This window comes from Canis lupus, chromosome 13 (assembly GCF_048164855.1).
Source record: "Canis lupus baileyi chromosome 13, mCanLup2.hap1, whole genome shotgun sequence".
Lineage (NCBI taxonomy): Eukaryota > Metazoa > Chordata > Mammalia > Carnivora > Canidae > Canis > Canis lupus.
The window spans coordinates 40521712-40541328 of NC_132850.1; the positions used below are offsets into that span (position 1 = coordinate 40521712).

At 33.3% G+C, this 19617-nt stretch overlaps 1 protein-coding gene across 3 annotated transcripts in view; it reads right to left on the reverse strand.

Moving 5' to 3' along the window:
* Positions 1 to 19617, reverse strand: part of BLTP3B (bridge-like lipid transfer protein family member 3B) — a 96859-nt gene that overhangs the window by 34998 nt on the left and 42244 nt on the right. For all 3 annotated transcript variants that reach the window (XR_012005970.1, XM_072773254.1, XM_072773255.1), the window contains 8 exons: positions 18248 to 18437; positions 17351 to 17491; positions 16243 to 16413; positions 14092 to 14272; positions 12116 to 12199; positions 6670 to 6852; positions 6055 to 6173; positions 2527 to 2668 (listed from right to left, as the gene is read on the reverse strand). Coding sequence is in view for 2 of the 3 variants with exons in the window: in XM_072773254.1 (XP_072629355.1) it covers positions 2527 to 2668; positions 6055 to 6173; positions 6670 to 6852; positions 12116 to 12199; positions 14092 to 14272; positions 16243 to 16413; positions 17351 to 17491; positions 18248 to 18437 (1211 nt within the window). In the remaining variant the exon portion in view is untranslated. The remainder of the gene's footprint in view (positions 1 to 2526; positions 2669 to 6054; positions 6174 to 6669; positions 6853 to 12115; positions 12200 to 14091; positions 14273 to 16242; positions 16414 to 17350; positions 17492 to 18247; positions 18438 to 19617) is intronic.

Consider the following 19617-nt stretch of genomic DNA (forward strand, 5'->3'; position numbering starts at 1 on the left):
GAAACCTGGAGTATGCTCATATCAAAGGGAAAGTCTAAGATGTAAATAAAATATGTAATAGAAACACATATATTAAAAACAAGACTAGCAACATATTTATGGTTATGGTCTAAACTGTGTCTCCTCAAAATTGATATGCTAAAGTTGTAACTCAGGGTACACCTCAGAATCTAACTGTATTTAGAGACAGAGCTTTTAGAAAGGCAATCGGTAAAAATGAGTTCATATGGGTGTGCCGCAGTCCAATATGATTGGCATCGCTAGGAAACACACGTGAAAAATAGCCATCTACAAGCAAAGAAGAGCTCTCTGAAGAAACGACCCTGCTGACACTTGATCTAGAGTCTCTAGAATTAGAAGGAAATAAATTTCTTTTTTTAAATCACCCAGCCTGTGGTACTTTGTTATGGCAGTCCTAGCAAATTCATACATTTATGTTCAGCAGAAGTCATCTCTAAATTGTAGGCTGTGGGCAATTTTTTATTTTTGGCATTTTCTTTTTTTAAAAATCATAAGATATATTACTTACAATTATTTATTTTTTTAAAAATTTTATTTATTTATTCATAAGAGACACAGAGAGAGAGGCAGAGACACAGGTAAAGACACAGGCAGAAGGAGAAATAGGCTCCATGCAGGGAGCCTGACATGGATTCAATCCCAGGACTCCAGGATCATGCCCTGGGCCGAAGGCAGGCGCAAAACCGCCGAGCCACCCAGGGATCCCCATTTACAATTATTTAAAAAGTGATATATTTTTAAAGTTGGATTGCTTAACAAAGAGATGAAATATAAGGACTAAACATAGATCTTTGTGTGTGGGGATTCAATGTATTCTCCTCTTTATTTCTGTGTATATTTGAAATTTTTGATAATGAACAGTTAAATTACACAGTTAAACATAACCTTGTAGTTCCACTCCTAAGTATCTAGAAGGTTAGGGTTTAAATTGCTGATAAAGAATTTTATAGTTTTATTAGAAAAAAAAATATGTACTATATAGAATGAGATTCCTTTGGCACATAGTAACCAAACTGATTGAAATATATATATAAACCTAGATTAGAAGTCAGAAATCCTGTAAACTAGTCTTAACTCTGAAGAAGAATTACTAGTTCATTGATGTATTACTGAAGGAAAACAATTATTTGTGAGGGGAAAGGAGGGCTAGAAACAATGGGATTCTCCAATTATAACAAATGGTTGCGAATGCCCTAGGAAGGCAGTGTAATAACATAGTTGGGGACTGAGGGGAAGACACAATGAATTTTGATTTAGATGACCCATGCTTGAGTTTCAGCTGTGCCATCTTACTAAGGTGCTGAGCAAATGTCTTAACTTCCTCACTGTTTTAGTCAGGAAGGTAGAAAAGAGAAACAAATGAGAAATAACCAAAAAACTGCTGACAAGCATGAAGGCAGTGAGAATTCAGTCCCAAAATTTTGGCACAACAATTAAATGGTTAAACAGCTAAAGAAAAAGGTACCACATAAATAAAGGCAAATTTTAGTTTGAAGAACTCCTGGATGAACTGAGGTAATAACATAGAAATTTAACAAAGAACACAAATGTATAATTATTTTAACTTTTTAGGACCCCAAAATAGCATACAAATAAAAATTTATGTAATTCAATGTTTCTAAATAAACACAAAAGACAAAGGCTGTCCAAAGTATACATCTGTGTCTAAAAAAAAAAAAAACAGCCAAAAATGTCTCTACAGCAAAAGAATAACTCCATTATTAATTTTTCAAGGAAATATAGAGTTCTATATAACTGAAATGAAATTGGTTTTTACTAAAGGAAAAAGAAACGACCTTATTCTACAAATAACCTAACTTCCATAAATTCTTTCATTTAACAAACAGCTACTAAGAAATGAGTCAACTCTCAGGGATAATATGAAGCATGCCTACCACATTAAGGATGCTATAAGCTGGGCTGTCTGGGTAGCTGAGTAGGTTAAGCATCTGCCTTTGGCTCAGGTCATGATCTCTGGGTCCTGGGTTCAAGCCCCATGTGGGGCTCCCTGCTCAAGAGGGAGTCTCTTCTCCGTCCCCCTCTGCCCCTCCCCACTGGTCATGTTTTCTCTCTAATAAGTTAATAAAATCTTTAAAAAGAATTTTAAGGGACACCTGGGTGGCTTAGCAGTCGAGCATCTGCCTTTGGCTCAGGGCGTGATCCCAGGGTCCTGGGATCGAGTCCCACATTGGGCTCCCTCCATGGAGCCTGCTTCTCCCTCTACCTGTGTCTCTGCCTCTCTCTGAGTCTTTCATGAGTAAAAAAATTAAAAAAACAAAAAAATTTTTTAAAGGATGCTACAAGCTACTGAGAGAAAAAAATATGAATAAACAGAATATGTTAAAAAATGCTATACTATAGTTATATACCAAGTACAATGACAGTACGTAAAGAACAATGGATTTTTGTTTCTTTTTTCATGTTTATAAAACTCAAAAACTTAGGAATAAAAAAACAACTTTCAAAGTAATGGACAAGTAATAACAAAACAGGAAACTCTCTTACTTGGAAAATCCTTTCCATCAGGATAGTAATATTCTGTGAATTCTATATAGACAGCTGACATTTCTTGTGGAAGATACAGGGATTTTTTATTGCAAGAAATCATACTCTTGGGGGAAGAACGACATTGTTCTGCTGTAGAGACCTGAAAATATAATTAAGCACATTGAAGTAACACTGAATAAAGCCCTTTCCAAACAATTTAACGCCACATGAACATCACTTTAAACTCCTAAAACTACTTCAAATAATTAGTAATTTCTGATGAAAACTTTATTATATATTTAACGTCACATTCAATTATTTTTAATAATACTAATCAACTATTCAGAAAACGATAACCTCTTTAAAGTCTTATCAGTTACAAAATCCTTACAATAGTCCTTGAAAACTTATTACTTTGAGCCTTCAAATATCAGAATATTTCTGTAACAGAAGTGTAAAGAGCAGAGTCAGAACACACATCCAGGTCCTTAAGAACAGACTGCTTCTCTGGTGTGTACTTTATAGTAATTCTTTATCTTAATTTATTATTATGAAAAATAATATAGCTATATACAAAGTTTCAATCTGGGATAATAAATTACAGAAATGGATAATGGTGATGTGGTGATGACTGTACAACGATATGAATAATGAATGCCAATGAATGTAACACTTAAAAATAGTTAAGATGCTATCAAAACATTATGTTGTACACTTGAAACTAATATGTTATATGTCAATTATACTTCAATTTAAAAAATGCTTAAAATGGTAAATTTTATGTCATACATATTTTGCTGCAATAAAAAATTACTTATAAGTAATACAACTACAAATACTTCTGTCAAATAGTGTAATCTCTTTTTTCTTTTTTTTTTAAAGATTTATTTATTTATTTATTTATGAGAGAGAGAGAGAAAGCGGCAGAGACACAGGCAGAGGGAGAAGCAGGCTCCATGCAGGGAGCCTGACATGGGACTCGATCCTGGGTCTCCAGGACTACACCCTGGACTGAAGGCAGCGCTAAACTGCTGAGCCACCCGGACTGCCCCTCTTATTTTTTTCTAAAAGGACTATGTGTTTGAAGGTTATTACATTTTTTTTACCCCCCCCCAAACAACAAATTTACTTCAAAAATGTACATAGTAATTTCCCCAAAGTTCATTAGTTTTATGAATTTCATTTATTTGTGCTTGTTTAGTATATACCCAGGGATGTATCTCAAGGTTAATTAATTTTTTATTCATTATATTTATTCAACAAACATATATATTTCTTATGTGAAGTAGAACAGTTTTTCAATAGTTTATGTTTCACCTTGGTTAGACTGCTAGTAAACCTATGGAATACTTGCACAGTCTCTATAAATTTAAGTCATTCTCTAGCATTATTATCAGATTAAGAAGCTCTTCTCTGTATATATGGAAACAAATCCTTTGGAACTCAAAGAATCAACTTATTTTAATAGACCATAGCTTACTTCCTGTTTCCTTCAACAGGCAAAAAGTTATTCAAATTGAGATAAACATTCTATTTTCTTCCAGTTATTTTTATTTGTTCTATTTTGGTGTATTTGTGCATGTGGGATGTCTTAACAGTATTTTATCCTCTATTACTTTGAATTAGGGTGATTCCCCTCTCCTATTTCCATATGTATTTATTTACATTTTATAATTTAAAGTTAGCTTAAAATAAGATGTAGTATATATGGAATGTAAAACAAGAACCAACTGTATAATAAGAAAAAAAAACATATAATAGAGTTTTCTCAAAACTGGCACAGTTGAGATTTTGGACCAGATAATTTTTTGTTGTGGGCACTGATAAAGATGTCCAGTACATTGTTAATGTTTAGCAGCTTCACTGGTGTCAACCCACTATTTGCCAGTAGTAATCCCCTCCAGGTGTGACAACCAAAACTATTTTCAGACAATGTCAAATGTTTCCAGGTGGTAAATCAGGCCCAGATAAAAACCACTGAGGAAAATAAAAATAAATTTATGTATCAAAATAAACCACAATAATTCATAAATGAGAACACATAACTAAAACTGTTTATTTTTTAAGAATATTACATATTCATTCTATTGTCTTGGTCTCAAGGATTGCAATATTACACTAGATTGTATGATTACAGCCTGCACAATATAAATGGGACAGAGATCTTAGCCATGAAGTTCAGTTCACAAAATAGCCAATATTTGGTAGTTCAATAAGACAAAAAGTATTTTAGTTTCTTCCACTAAGCATTGTATAATAAGGAATTTGGCCTTCTAAGAGAAGTCTGGCCTTTGTCCCTGCTAGAATTACCTAGAGGTAATTCTAAATTCAACTGATAGTTTATGCTTATGATGATGACTAAGAGTGGAGCTGGCCAGACTTGACAGTCTTAGTAGTCTTTAGAGGGTAGAGGCTTCGGGTCACTTGGTATCAATCTATGTAGAAACTGAGTTCATCTATGAAGGTACTACTTCATGTGTATTATTACACATCCCTTCCAGGAAGCTAATGTGTCCTGAGAACATTTAGAACCCTCCCATCCCGGGATCCCTGGGTGGCGCAGCGGTTTGGCGCCTGCCTTTGGCCCAGGGCGTGATCCTGGAGACCCGGGATCGAATCCCACATCGGGCTCCCGGTGCATGGAGCCTGCTTCTCCCTCTGCCTATGTCTCTGCCTCTCTCTCTTTCTCTCTGTGTGACTATCATAAATAAATAAAAATTAAAAAAAAAAAAAAAAAGAACCCTCCCATCCCAATTCAAATTGGTTCTCTTTCTATGGCCGAATCTAGTTTGTATCCTTTCCCTGTAATAAATGTAATTCTTAGTACAAATCCATTTCGAAGGGCACCTGGGTAGCTCAGTGGTTGAGTGTCTGCCTTTGGCTCAGGTTGTGATCCCAGGGTCCTGGGATTAACTCAGGCATCAAGCTCCCCCTGGGGAGCCTGCTTCTTCCTCCACCTATGGCTCTCTCTCTCTGTGTCTCTCATAAATAAATAAATAAAACCATTAAGAAAATAAAAAAAATAATAAAAAAATAAATGTGTTTCTTAGTATAATTTATTTTATGAGTTCTATGAGTTATTCTAATGAATTCTTGAATCCACAGAGAGTTTAGGGGAGACTCCTGAACTTGCAGTTGCTGTCAGAAGTCTTGTACAGATTTGGCAGTCTGGAAGATGTGCTCTTTAGCTAAAGTATGCTAAATTAACAGTTTGGTTAATTCTGCATAACCATATAAACAAAAATTAATCAACTGACATTTTCTCTGCTGTCTAATTTAGCCATTTCACAAAACTGGTCAAAATGTTGTGGGGTTGTTTGTTTTTATTAAGTAGGTTCCATATCCAGCATGGAACCCAATGCAAGGCTTGAACTCATAACCCTGAGATTACGACCAGAGTTTGAGATCAAGAGTCAGATGCTTAACCAACTAAGCCACCCTAGTGCCCCTGGTCAAGATGTTTTTAAATAAAATGATGATATTAGTTCATAAGAGATGCTTGTAGAAGATGTTTATCAGAAGATATAATTAAAAAATAAAGCATACCTGATATATATTGAAATCTGCAAGTCTAACCACAACAGAACTAGACATTAACTTAGCTTTGGATTGCTGAGATAATACTGAAGGTGTTCTGGAAGTCCCTTTCAGAGCTGAGTCTTTCTCTGTGGGAAATAAAAAAAAAACTTTCAACTTATTGCAAAATTATTTTTGTAACAGTCACTTTCTAGAAATATATATGAACTCTAGTTTATCAAATAAGATAATATATGTGAAGAAACTTTATGTATAAACTGATGTAGGAATATAAGTTATTGCAACGATTCCTCTTTTTTGTGTGATTATTCCTTAAACATGAGTCATACTTACATCACATTTAAGATATTCTTGTACAATAACTTCTACCTGAAAGTCTTGTTTAAAAAAGCCATTTAACAGTCTCAAATATTCTACCTGGGTATAATTCTCATTGGTCATATTAAGAAGTGCTTAGGTCCAAAAGTCTATGTTCTGAATAAGATGCAGAACTTTTACACATTATTAAACATAATACTTATCCACAGAAAATATATTATGATCACATACACACACACACACACAAATACACACACACACAATTAATACCAGGGGAATGCCATAATGTTTTTATAGGTAAAATACCTGTTTGTGTGTGCTGGGGAGAGGCATGTGTTGGGGATTTAGGAGGTGAACCTACATTATGATCCTTTACAGCCTGCTTAAGCATTTCAACGTTGCACTCAAATTCATGTAACAATTCATTGGCCCATCCATTTTTTGTTTTGGTTGCATCACTAAAATACATCCAATGATTACAACTATCTCCTGTAAAATAAGTGATAGGTATTTCACTGAAAAATGTACAATTTTCATTTATTTTATTATAGCACCTCTTCTGACGAGATTTATCCGTTTTCCAAGGGAATCTTTCTCAAGAAAGCAGACTTCACTTACAAGAGATTTTAATCGTCCTAGAAAATATTAGCAAAACATTTAGAATACAAGAAGAGAGTGTCAAAGGAAAATTATTTAAGAGGTTTCATTCAAGACCCACCACTGGTACAACATCACTCAATGTTTCAATTACAAATAGTACTGCTGGTCAACCTTCACTGACTGCTCAACTACCTGTATACCTCCATTACAAAGAACCCCACAAAATACTACAACAGGTGAAAGTCCTTTCATCAAAGATTTGTTATAAAGTAATAAAATAAGATGAAGGTTATTAAAACACTAAGGAAACCATTAAAATTTCTCAAGATAGTCATCAGTCATAAAAATATAGATATTATCTATACCTCTATAGATTTTTTAGAGGAAAAATTAAAAATCAAGATTATTAGGTTTCTCTGTAGCAAAACCTGAGAAAAGTAATATGAATGTGTAAGAGTTAAGAAAATAAAATCTTTATGACTAAAAGTTTTACCTCCCAAAATATGAAATATTTCTGTAGCTAAAAATATTTTATGTATATGTAAGTAACTGCCAAATTAGGAGAATAGAATATACAACAAAGCCTTTCAACAAAAATCAAATAGCATAACCTTTACATTCTGTCAAGTACAGATACAGAATTAAAAGAGTAGGAGATGGAAAGTTGTGAACAGAAAAATTTTATCACTTTCTTAAAGTCTTTAAAAATTCATTATATCTGTTTTTTCTTATCTTTGTGAATTAAAAAAAAAAAAAGCCACACATCATCAAAATGCAGAGACTGGCATAAGGCCAAATAACTTAATTTGGCCATAAACATATATACTTTTTGTTTTTATTATTTGGGAGAAAAAGCCTATCAATATTCAACTATTTTTTTAAAGATTTTATTTTTTTAAATTTATTAATGAGAGATACAGAGAGAGAGAAGCAGGCTCCATGCAGGGAGCCCGATGTGGGACTTGATCTCAGGACTCCAGGATCATGTCCTGGGCCGAAGGCAGGTGCCAAACTGCTAAGCCACCCAGATGTCCATATTCAACTATTTAAAAGCATATTAATGTATCACTTCTCAGGCTTTTGGCTACAATCAAATGTAAAAAATCTATTAATGCAACCTAAAAATATAGAAAAGTTAAAAAAAAAAAAGTTCCAGGAATCCTACAATGTAGCTAAATCACTGTCATCCTTTTATTTTATACTTTCTTGATTTTTTTAATATACTAATAATATACTAATTTTTAAAATTTAAAACATATTAAAAACTTGCTTTTGTCACATTAACCAAATAAAATAGTACAAAATATATCTTCCATATTCTGATTTTAAGTTTTAAGAAAAACAAAACCACTGGAAGGACATAATAAAGACTAGAGCAGAATTAAATGATATAGAAACTAAAAAACAATGGAACAGAGCAATAAAACAAGGACCTGGCTCTCTGAAAAAAAAAAAAAATTCAATAACATTGATAAACCTCTAGCCAGACTCCTCAAGAAAAAATGAAACAGTACTCAAAATTGCAAATGAGAGAGAAGAAATAATAATCAAGACCACAGAAATACAATTATAAGAGAATATCATGAAACACTATATGCCAACAAATTAGACAACCTAGAAAAAATGGATGAATTCCTAGAAACATTTAAACCACAAAAACTAAAACAGGAATGGAAAATTTGAACAGACCAATAAGCAGCAAAGAAACTGAACCAGTAATCAACTCCCAACAAACAAAAGCCCAGGACCAGATGGTTTCACAGGCAAATTCTACCAAACATTTTAAGAAGAGTTAGTATGTACTGGTCTCCAAACTATTCCAAAAAACAGAAAAGGAAAGAAAACTTCCAAATTCACTGAGACCAGCAGTATTTTCATACAAAAACCAGATAAAGATACCACTGAAAACAAGCACCACAGAATATCCCTGATGAACATAGATGCAAAAATCCTCAACAAAGGGATCCCTGAGTGGCGCAGCGGTTTAGTGCCTGCCTTTGGCCCAGGGCGCGATCCTGGAGACCCAGGATCGAATCCCACGTCGGGCTCCCTGCATGGAGCCTGCTTCTCCCTCTGCTTGTGTCTCTGCCTCTCTCTCTTTCTCTCTGTGTGACTATCATAAATAAATAAAATTTTAAAAAAAAGACTTATTAAAAAAAAAGTCTTAAAAAAAAAATCCTCAACAAAATATTAGCAAACTGAATTCCACAACACATTAGAAAAATCATTCACCCAAACAAGTGGGGGATTCATTCCTGTGTTGCAAGGGTGGTTCAATATTTGCAAATCAATGTGATACATCACATCAATAAGAGAAAGGGTAAGAACTATACGATCATTTCAATAGATGCAAAAAAAAGCATCTGACAAAGTACAACATCCATTCATTATAAAAGCTCTCATCACAGTGTGTATGGAGGGAACATACCTCAACATAATAAAAGCCATATATGAAAACCTCTCAGTGAACATCTTCTTTAATGAGGAAAAACTGAGAACTTTTCCCCTAAGGTCAGGAACAAAAAACAAGGATGTTCACTCTCATCACTTTTATTCAACATAGTACTGGAAGTCCTAGGCACAGCAAGCAGATAACAAAAAGAAATACAGAGCATCCAAATCAGCAAGGAAGATGTGAAATTTCCAGTATCTGCAGATGACATGATACTACATGTAGAAAACCTGAAAGACTCCAGCAAAAAACCTGCTACAACTTATAAACTAATTCAGTAAAGTCACATGATAAAAAAATAAATGTATAGAAATCTGCTGCATTTCTATACACCAATAATGAAGCAGCAGAAAGAGAGATCAAAGAATCAATTCCATTTACAACTGCACCAAAAACCACGAGATACTTAGGAATAAACCTAAACCAAAGAGACAAAGGATCTGTACTCTGAAAACTAATTGATGAAAGAAACTGAAGAAGACATAAAGAAATGGAAAGACATTTCATGCTCATAGACTGGGAGAATACGGTTAAAATGTCCATACCACCCAAAGCAATCTACACATTTCATGCAATCCCTATCAAAATACCAACAGTATTTTTTTTTCCAGAACTAGAAGAAACAATCCTAAAATCTGTTTAGAACCACAAAAGACCTCAAATAGCCAAAGCAATTTTGAAAAAGCAAAGCAAAGCTGGAGTCATCACAACTCTGGATCTCAAGTCCTATTACAAAGCTGTAGTGATCAAAACAGTATGGTACTGGCACAAAAACAGATATACAGATCAATAGAACAGAATAGAGAACCCCCAGAAATAAACCCACAACTATATGGTCAATGAATCTTTGAAAAAGGAGGAATGACACCTGGGTGGCTCAGCAGTTGAGTGTCTGCCTTCAGCTCAGGGCATGATCCTGGAGTCCTAGGATCAAGTCCCACATCGGGCTCCCTGCATTAAGCCTGCTTCTCCCTCTGCCTATGTCTCTGCTTCTCTGTGTCTCTCATAAATAAATACATTAAATCTCAAAAAAAAAAAAGGAGGAATGAATATCCAATGGGAAAAGGACAGTCCCTTCAAACAAATGGTGCTGGGAAAACTGGGACAGAAACATCCAAGAAAATAAACTGGACCGCTTTCTTACACCAAACACAAAAATAATTCAAAATGGATTAATGTCCTAAATGTAAGACCATAAAAATTCTAGAAGAGAATAGGCAGTAACCTCTTTGACACCAGCCACAGCTACTTTTTTCTAGATATGTCTCCTGAGGCAAGGAAACAAAGGCAAAAATAAACTACTGGAACTACATCAGAATAAAAAATTTTGTACAGCAAAGAAAACAATCAACAAAACTAAAAGGCAACCTATATAATAAGAGAAGATATTTGAAAATGGCATATCCAATAAAGGGTCAGTATCCAAAATATACAAAGAACCGATTCAACTCAACACCCCAAAACCAAATAATCCAATTAAAAATGGGCAGGAGACATGAGCAGACATTTCTCTAAAGATAGCCAGATAGCCAACAGACACATGAAAAGATGCTGAACTTCACTCCTCATCTGGGAAATGTAAATCAAAACTACAATGAGATAGCATCACATACCTGTCAGAATGGTTAAAATCAACAACACAAGAAAAAATAGGTGGTGGTGGGATGTGAAGAAAAAAAAAACACTTGTACGCTGTTGATGGGAATGCAAACTAGTGCAGCCACTGTGAAAAACAGTATGGAGGAGCCTCAAAAAATTAAAACTAGAATTACTATATGATCCACTAATTCCACTACTGGGTATTTAGCCAAAGAAATACAAAAACACTAATTCAAAAGGATATATGCACCCCTAAGTTTATTACAGCATTATTTACAACAGCCAAGATATGGGAGCAGCCAAAGTGTCCATGGATAAAGATATGGTATATATATCTACAATGAAATATTATCAGCCATAAAGACGAATGAAATCTTGCCATTTGCAAGGATTATGAATGGAGTAGGGAGCATAATGCTAAGCAAAATAAGTCAATCAGAGAAAAACAAATACCATATGACTTTACTCATGTGGTATTCAAGAAACAAACGAGCAAAAAGGGGGAAGGAGAGACAAATTACGAAATACATTCTTTAATTATAGAGAACAAACTGATAGGAGGGGGGTGGATGGTGGTTGGGTGAAACAGGTGATGGGAATTGAGGAATGTAGTTCTTGTGATAAGTACCGAGTGATGTATGGAATTGTTCAATCAGTATACTGTACACCTGAAACTAATGTAACACTGTATGTTACCTAACTGGAATTAAAATAATAAAAGATTGGGATCCCTGGGTGGCGCAGCGGTTTAGCGCCTGCCTTTGGCCCAGGCCACGATCCTGGAGACCCGGGATCGAATCCCACGTCGGGCTCCCGGTGCATGGAGCCTGCTTCTCCCTCTGCCTGTGTCTCTGCCTCTCTCTCTCTCTCTCTCTCTGTGCCTATCATAAATAAATAAAAATTAAAAAAAAATAAAAGATAAAAATAAACATACATTAAATTAAAACAGAATGATAAAATAAATTTAAAAAGAAATGAATTAAAACAAAATAAATACAAAAGGAAATGCGATAAACTGTCTATATAACTTCATTTTTTAATTTTTTTTCTATATAACTTTAAAGCAAGATTTACATCTATTAAAGAAACTGGTATACATACCTGCTTTGTGATAAGGATAATAATCTATAGTTAGCTGTGTAAAAGACAGTTGCATAGCCCCTCCAGTAATACGTCTATTCGACTCTAGAAAAAGAAAAAAATAGAATTGAGAGAAAGAAACATTAAGGAAGTATCAGAAATACTTCATTTATCATACCTGCAGTAAACTGAGACACAAAGAAGTTAATTAAATAGACCAAGGTCATACCAGCTAAGAAATACAGAGCTGTTCTGAACCCAGGAAATATTAACCACTATACTATATCATCCTGTCTCTTATTAAAGAGGAATTTTAGCCTATTGGGTTAGGTAAGTTGTCTGAAGTCACACAGCTATATTAAGATTAGAAGCAGATCACAACTCTGTGTGACTCCAACATAAAAATCAAATTTTAAAGCAGCATGGATAAATCAACTATAAGTAAGGAAAATACAAATTAAGATACAACTAGATACAAATGAATATAATTCATTTCAGACCTTTCTGGATTTTAGAACAGATCTGTAGGATGAGGGAAAAATTTTGGTGGAGGAGTTTTCCCCTTAAATAACATAATTCAGATTATTCTATGAGGGAATATGAAGAGTGAGAAATATAAAAAAGCTTAGAAGACACTTTTCTCTATTCTTTTGCTTATTACTTAACTTTGACCCCTCATTTTTAAATTTTTGATTATTTTAACTTTTCCCTTTTTCCTTTCAAGTAACTAAAGCAGAAGATCCTAACTTTAAACCAGAAAGCACAAAGGTGGACAAAAGAAGACAACAAATCCTTCTCAAAACTCCAAATCTTCCTTACCTTTCCATTCCACCCTTTTATCTAGTCACTGATATCTGGCTGCTTTATCTGATGAAGGCAGGGTAACTTCTGCTAAATATCCAGGTAGGTTTCACTATTTTCTCTTTCAGCTTTAAAAATACAATGCAACAATTTTCACAGATTCAGACTCTGAATCAGGTCTGAAGTAGATCAGTCCAATACAGATATTCCTGTTTTAAAGAGATCCTCAGGGACACCTGGGTGGCTCAGCGGTTGGGTGCCTGCCTTCGGCTCAGGTCCTGATGCTGGGATCTGGGATCGAGTCCCACATTAGGGTCTCTGTGAGGAGCCTGCTTCTTCCTCTGCCTATGTCTCTGCCTCTCTCTCTTTCTGTGTCTCTCATGAATAAATAAATAAATCTTAAAAAGAGAGAGAGAGAGAGAGAGAGATCCTCAAGCTCAGCAAAGTCAGAGAACTACTTACCGTCCTAGAAGTACCACTAGACCAACCCTCCCAACACTCACAGGCCAGGAACACTCTCCAGTGGAGAAACAGAAATGCCCAGTACCTACATTATGGAACCACAGATTTTCAATGTGACCAAGAGCTTCCCATTTACTTCATTACCTGTATCTACTATATAAGGAAAAGTAAGAGAAGCTAAAAGTAAAGAAAAAAACCTTACTACCTGGAATTTAGCTTCCTAACCAAATTTTGGGAGGATTACTGGTAAAGAGCCACAAGAAATGGTTAAATAGCCATACATCTGTGTTTACATGCACATGGGGTCAGAAATATGCAGACAGACGACCATGGGACATGTGTGCAAATAATTATGAATTGAGTATGTACTAAAATTTAATTTACAGACAATTTCAAAATGATAAAAAGGCTAATTCAAAGGCAAGTCTAATATTTCATCATCCTCCAAGGATGTCATCTATTTAGTCCTTGATTTTTTTTTAAACCTAATTTTATTGGTAGTATCAATAGCTACCAATTAATTGTGCTGAAATTCTAAGTATTAAAGCAAAATAAAATTTCATATCAACATATATTGCTTAAAATTACAATTTTCATCTATGTACTTCATATGAATGATAAAATTATGGCCAGTTATAGCAGACATACTATATCTTACATATGATAAATAATCTAGTTTTGTAGGAAATCCTAGAAAAACCAAAATATAGTGTGAAATAAGCAGCTCTTATTACCTTTTTCTCTAGCATGAATATCATCACATATGTGTAGATCTAGATGAGAAATCACTAAGTGATGAGAGGTTTCTTTAACATCAAAGTCATTGAATAGTTTCACAATTGCATCATTTAGATCAGGAGCATTTGAGGTCTGTGGTGTCTTCACTTGTTGGGTAGATGGGGCTACTGTAGAGCTCTAAAAGATTCAAAACTGCCTTATCACTTCAAGTTAAATATTTGAAATTCCACAAATGAGAAAACTTAAATATCTTTAGTAATGAAGTCATGAAAAATAAGCTAATATATTTTCTATCAATAACTTGATTCTTCTAAAATATTTTCTGAATTATATGAGAATAAAGTTAAATCTAAAAACTGGAGGCTATACACAATTTGAAAATGAAACCAATGTATTTTAATAAATATTTGAATAGTTATATTTGTAGTCTTTTTTGGGGAAATATATTTATTAATTTATAAATATATAACATAAATAAATAAAATATAGTTATTAAAGGCAGCTTATTCAAATAGTATTACTTCTACATATTAGAAGAGAAAGAGGTGGCCTGGGTGGCTCAGTCAGTGGAGGAGTTTTCCCCTTAAATAACATAATTTAGCTTATTCTATGAGGGAATATAAAGAGTGAGAAATGTAAAAAAGCTTAGAAAACACTTTTCTCTATTCTTTTGCTTACTGTTTAACCTTGACTCCTCATTTTGTTATTTCAGTTTGTTTTAACATTTCCATTTCTTGGTTCCAGCTCAGGCGGTGAAATAGGAGCCCTGCATCAGGTGCAGACTCAGAGGGCAGTCCATTTGAAGATTCTCTTACTCTACCCCTTCCCCACCCCAAACAAGCACCCCCCCCCCAAATAAATAATCTTTTTCCAAAAAAAGAGAAATAAATGTGAGCCCTGTATATATGAGCTGTATACACTATTATATGCCCATGTAAAATATAAATCATTTCTTTCTACATTGCTTGTGATACTGTTTAGTAAGTGATCTGGTGCCTCTCCTAAGGGATCTGGCATGTCCTCTGAACGTGGATATCTGAAGAAGCCAGAAAGCAGAAGAGATTTATAATAGACATTGAATTCAAATTTTTCCCCCGAAGGAAGAAGCATGAAATACTGATGAAGTGTAAAGACCTATATGAATCTAATAACCTAAAATGTGTAAGCATACTATATGTGTAAGCATACTATATGTGTAAGCATACTATAAGGTCACGTTATGTAAGCTACAGAACTGTACATGAAACTTTAGTAATAATTAACAAAATTAAGACAAAATTTTTCACTAAAAAATATTTAAAAGTTTCTAATTAAGAACAACCCAATAATAAAAGAACAGTTAGTGATATATGGAAAATTAAAATGTATACATTTTGTATAAATACATATTTACATATCATCTATTAAGAACTATCTATAAAAAAAAGAACTATCTGTAAACAAATTTTAAAGTATACTCAGTAAAGGAGAATTTCTCAAAGAAAATGATCAAGACCCACAGTAATTAAAGAAAAGGAAAGATGAAATACAACTGTGAAGCCTTAAATTCTAGGGGCTCGAGATAATTTTTTTTTTTTTTACTAATTGTAAAATTAATTTCCGTAAGACAAATCACTTATTTTTATTTTTACTTACTTTATTTTTTACTTTTTTTTAAGTAGGCTCCAGGTCCCATATGGAGCCCAACAATGATTTCACAATACCCCTTGTTTTTATTAAGAACAAATACAATGCTAACAGTTTCGTGTTGAACTTTAGCAGTTCCCCAGGGTTTTACATTTTCTGCAATATTAATTTTCACACTTCTCCCTTGACTATACCCAGGTTCTTTCCTTTTGCCCTTACTTTAGTAAGTTTAAGTTGTATTTTACTTCTTGAAAAAAGATATTTATAATATCAAATACTTTTATGTCATCATTAACTCTAGTGCCTAGTACAGAACTTCAAACAAAATAGACATCATATGACAGAAACACATTTAATATATATTTTCATATAGATACTATGTGTAGAAAATTATCCAGTGAGATATCTACATAAAAGATTCTTGGACTCAGTCTTATGATCTAATTCACACAAAGAAACCACTAACCATTCTGACTTTTAGACCATTTACATATTCTGTGTTTTTCCTCTTAAGAACATACCTGTGTAGGTTCAGGAGCCATACTTTTCCTTTGTTCTGTTGATTTTTCTATCGCTTCACTAAGAGACTTTGCATACTGTACCATAGCCTTCAATTGGGAATCCGTTAAAACCCACAGTAAGTCATCCAATATTAGAATTAATTTTGTTGCAATAACATTGCAGTCCTTTAACTGTCAGAAAAAAGGATTCATAAAATTAAGCCAAGACATAAAACTTACAATGCACTGTTTTAAAAATATTTAAAATGTTTGAATGATATTAAATATATATCCTTCCTTCATTCACCAAGTATTTACTGTGTTCCTATACTATAGAATGAGTATGTCTTTGTATTGAAGATATGGTGGTAAAACAGACTGACAAATTCCTGTACTTTAAAAGATGCATGTTATACAGAAACAAGTACTTATATAATTTAATTTTGCATTTATAGCTAATAAATCATAAAATTACCCATATTAATTGTGCTAATTCTAGTACAGAAAGAAGTATTAAGATTAAAAACTGAAGTGTTATTTTAACCACATTTCACAACACTAAGCATTATACTCTGAAAAAATTTTTTTCAATTTAATTTAGTATATTTATTTGTGTCTAGTGATATAAAACATAATGATGAGACTTTAAGTGCACCATGTTTTAAAAACCCATTATTCTTTCATTAAACTTCATTACAGTCTATAGTGAACTCTGAATTTGATATCCTCAAGTAACTGTATTCCCTATTTATTTAAATCAGCATTCATACCTTAATAACCTTCTAAAGGTAGTAGTTCAGTCTACTAATAACAGAGGCTTTGCTGTTTACCCATTCTTAAGTAAGATTCAATAGAAGAAATGAAATTTATAAGACAGGAAATATTCAAAAATATTTGACAATGGAGAATCCATTAAATTTATCAAAAGTAAAAATCTATTAAACCTAGAAAACTGAAAAATGTTATCATAACACTAGATTTCTTCAAATACTGCTTGAGGCACTATATTTCCTTTTATTTTGCTTCATTTTAATATTTCAGTGTTTCATCTGGAAAATTATTTAAAATTTCCTCTCAATTCCACTAGTTATCTATCACATGAACCAAAAAGGTAACCCTGTTGACTTACTCTTCTTTTAAGTGTGACTCTGATCTTTGATTGGTTGGTTATTAATCGAACAGGAGCACACATAATTTCAAGATGTGAACTTTGAGTAGCATCGGCCTCTATTCGAATCATCTGCCAATTTATTTCTTTAAATGTCAAAACCTAAGGAGAACAGGTATTAGCTTCAGTTACTCAGTCAAAATAGAGTAAGAAATATGTAGATTCATAAAAACAACAAAAAAGCTAAATAAAATTTTATCTTTTTACTAATATTTTTTAAAGATTTTATTTATTTATTCACGAGAGACACAGAGAGAGAGGCAGAGACATAGGCAGAGGGAGAAGCAGGCTCCCTGTGGGGAGCCCAACATGGAACTCGATCCTAGGACCCCGGGATTATACCCTGAGCTGAAGGTAGATGCTCAACCACAAGCCACCCAGGCATCGTCTTTACAATTTTCTTATGACACTCTAGATATATTCACTATGATTTTATTTTTTAAAACTGTATAGTTACAAAAAATTCAGTAACATTTCCTCATAATTACATTCACTATTTGTAAAGTTGTTAGTACTTTATTTTAATTTTGATATAAAGTACAAATAACATTTGAATCATATGAGCAAGAAAAACTTAAATAACATTTTTTTTGTATATTTAAAATTCAATTCTGAGTAGCCAAGAATTTAAAATGGGGTTCATTAACTCTATAAATTAAAAGGTTTATTACAGTAAAAACACCAAAATATGCACATTTTTAACTAAATAAGAGAAATAGAGAGAAAAGTATAGTTAAAACACAAGAGTAAATGTGGTATGTGAATATATGTAACTATAAGAAGTAATTATTTTAAAATGTCCTCTTATATTTAGTGACTAAAACATTTTTTAAACAAAGAATGAAAAGAAACGTTTACCTCTCCTCTCTGTGGATCCTGAATACGAGTAAATCTTAAATCTCCATGTTCCCAGTTTGCATTTACACTATAGATCCTTAGCTGGGAAAGTTCAAAGGATGCATTGAAAGCTTTTGCTCCAATGCGGATAACAATGGAATTTACAGAAACAGTAATTCCCTCAACTACTTTTTCAGCAAAGCCATATTCACTGGAAAAATAAATCAAAACAAAACATAATGCACTAGAGCCAAAATAAATTATTAAAAAGGTTATTTGTTAATATTCTCAAAAACAAGTACACAAACTGACCATTATTCATTTTTTTTCCATTATTCATTTTTATGTAAAAAAATTTTGGTTATAACAATAGTCTGATTATATGTAAATTATAAAAATGTTCTCAAAATGATAAAAGATTTCTAAAATTTAAGGCTACTTTTTATTTGATAAGTTTTTAATTTTATTTCCAGAATAGTTAATATACAGAAATACATGAATTTCAGGTGTACAATAGTGATCTCATAATTCTATAAACTACTCAGTTCTCATCATAAGTATACTCTTTAATCTCCATCATCTATTTGGCCCACCTCTCCCCTTTGAGAACTATTAATTTGTTCTCTATACTTAGAAATCTGTTTCTTCATTTCTCTTTTTTTCCCTTTGCTTGCTTGTTTGTTTCTTAAATTCCAAAATCATATGGTATTTGTCTTTCTCTGGTCAACTTCACTTGCTTAGCATTATATGCTCTAGATCCATGTTGTTGCAAATGCCATGATTTCACTGTTTTTTACGGTTGAATAATATTGTATTGTAGATATACACCACTTTTTCTTTATGCATTCATCAATCAATGGACACTTGGGCTGCTCCCATATCTTGGCTATTATAAATAATGCTGCAATAAGCATATGGGTGCATGTATCCTTTCTAACTAGTGTTGGTGTATTCTTTGAGTAAATACCCAGTAGTGCAATTACTGGATTGTGGGGGTACTTCTATTTCTAAATTTTTGAGGAACCTTCATAATGTTTTCCACAGTGGCTGCACCAGTGTGCATTCCCACCAATGATATACGAGTGTTCCTTTTTCCCTACATCCTTGCTAATATTTGTTCCTTGTGGTTTTGATTGTAACCATTTTGATAGGCTTTTTTTTTTTTTTTCTTTTAGAGAGAGAGAGATAAAGACAGAGAATGCCTGTGTGAGCAGGAGAGGGGCAGAAGGAGAGAAGGAGAGAGAAACTGAAGCAGGCTCCACATCCAACAAGGAGCCTAATGCGGGCTTGATCTCATGACCTTGAGATCATGACCTGAACAGAAATAAAGAGTCGGACACTTAACCAACTGAGAGGCCCAGGCCCCCTGAAACGTTACTCTTTAAATTAGG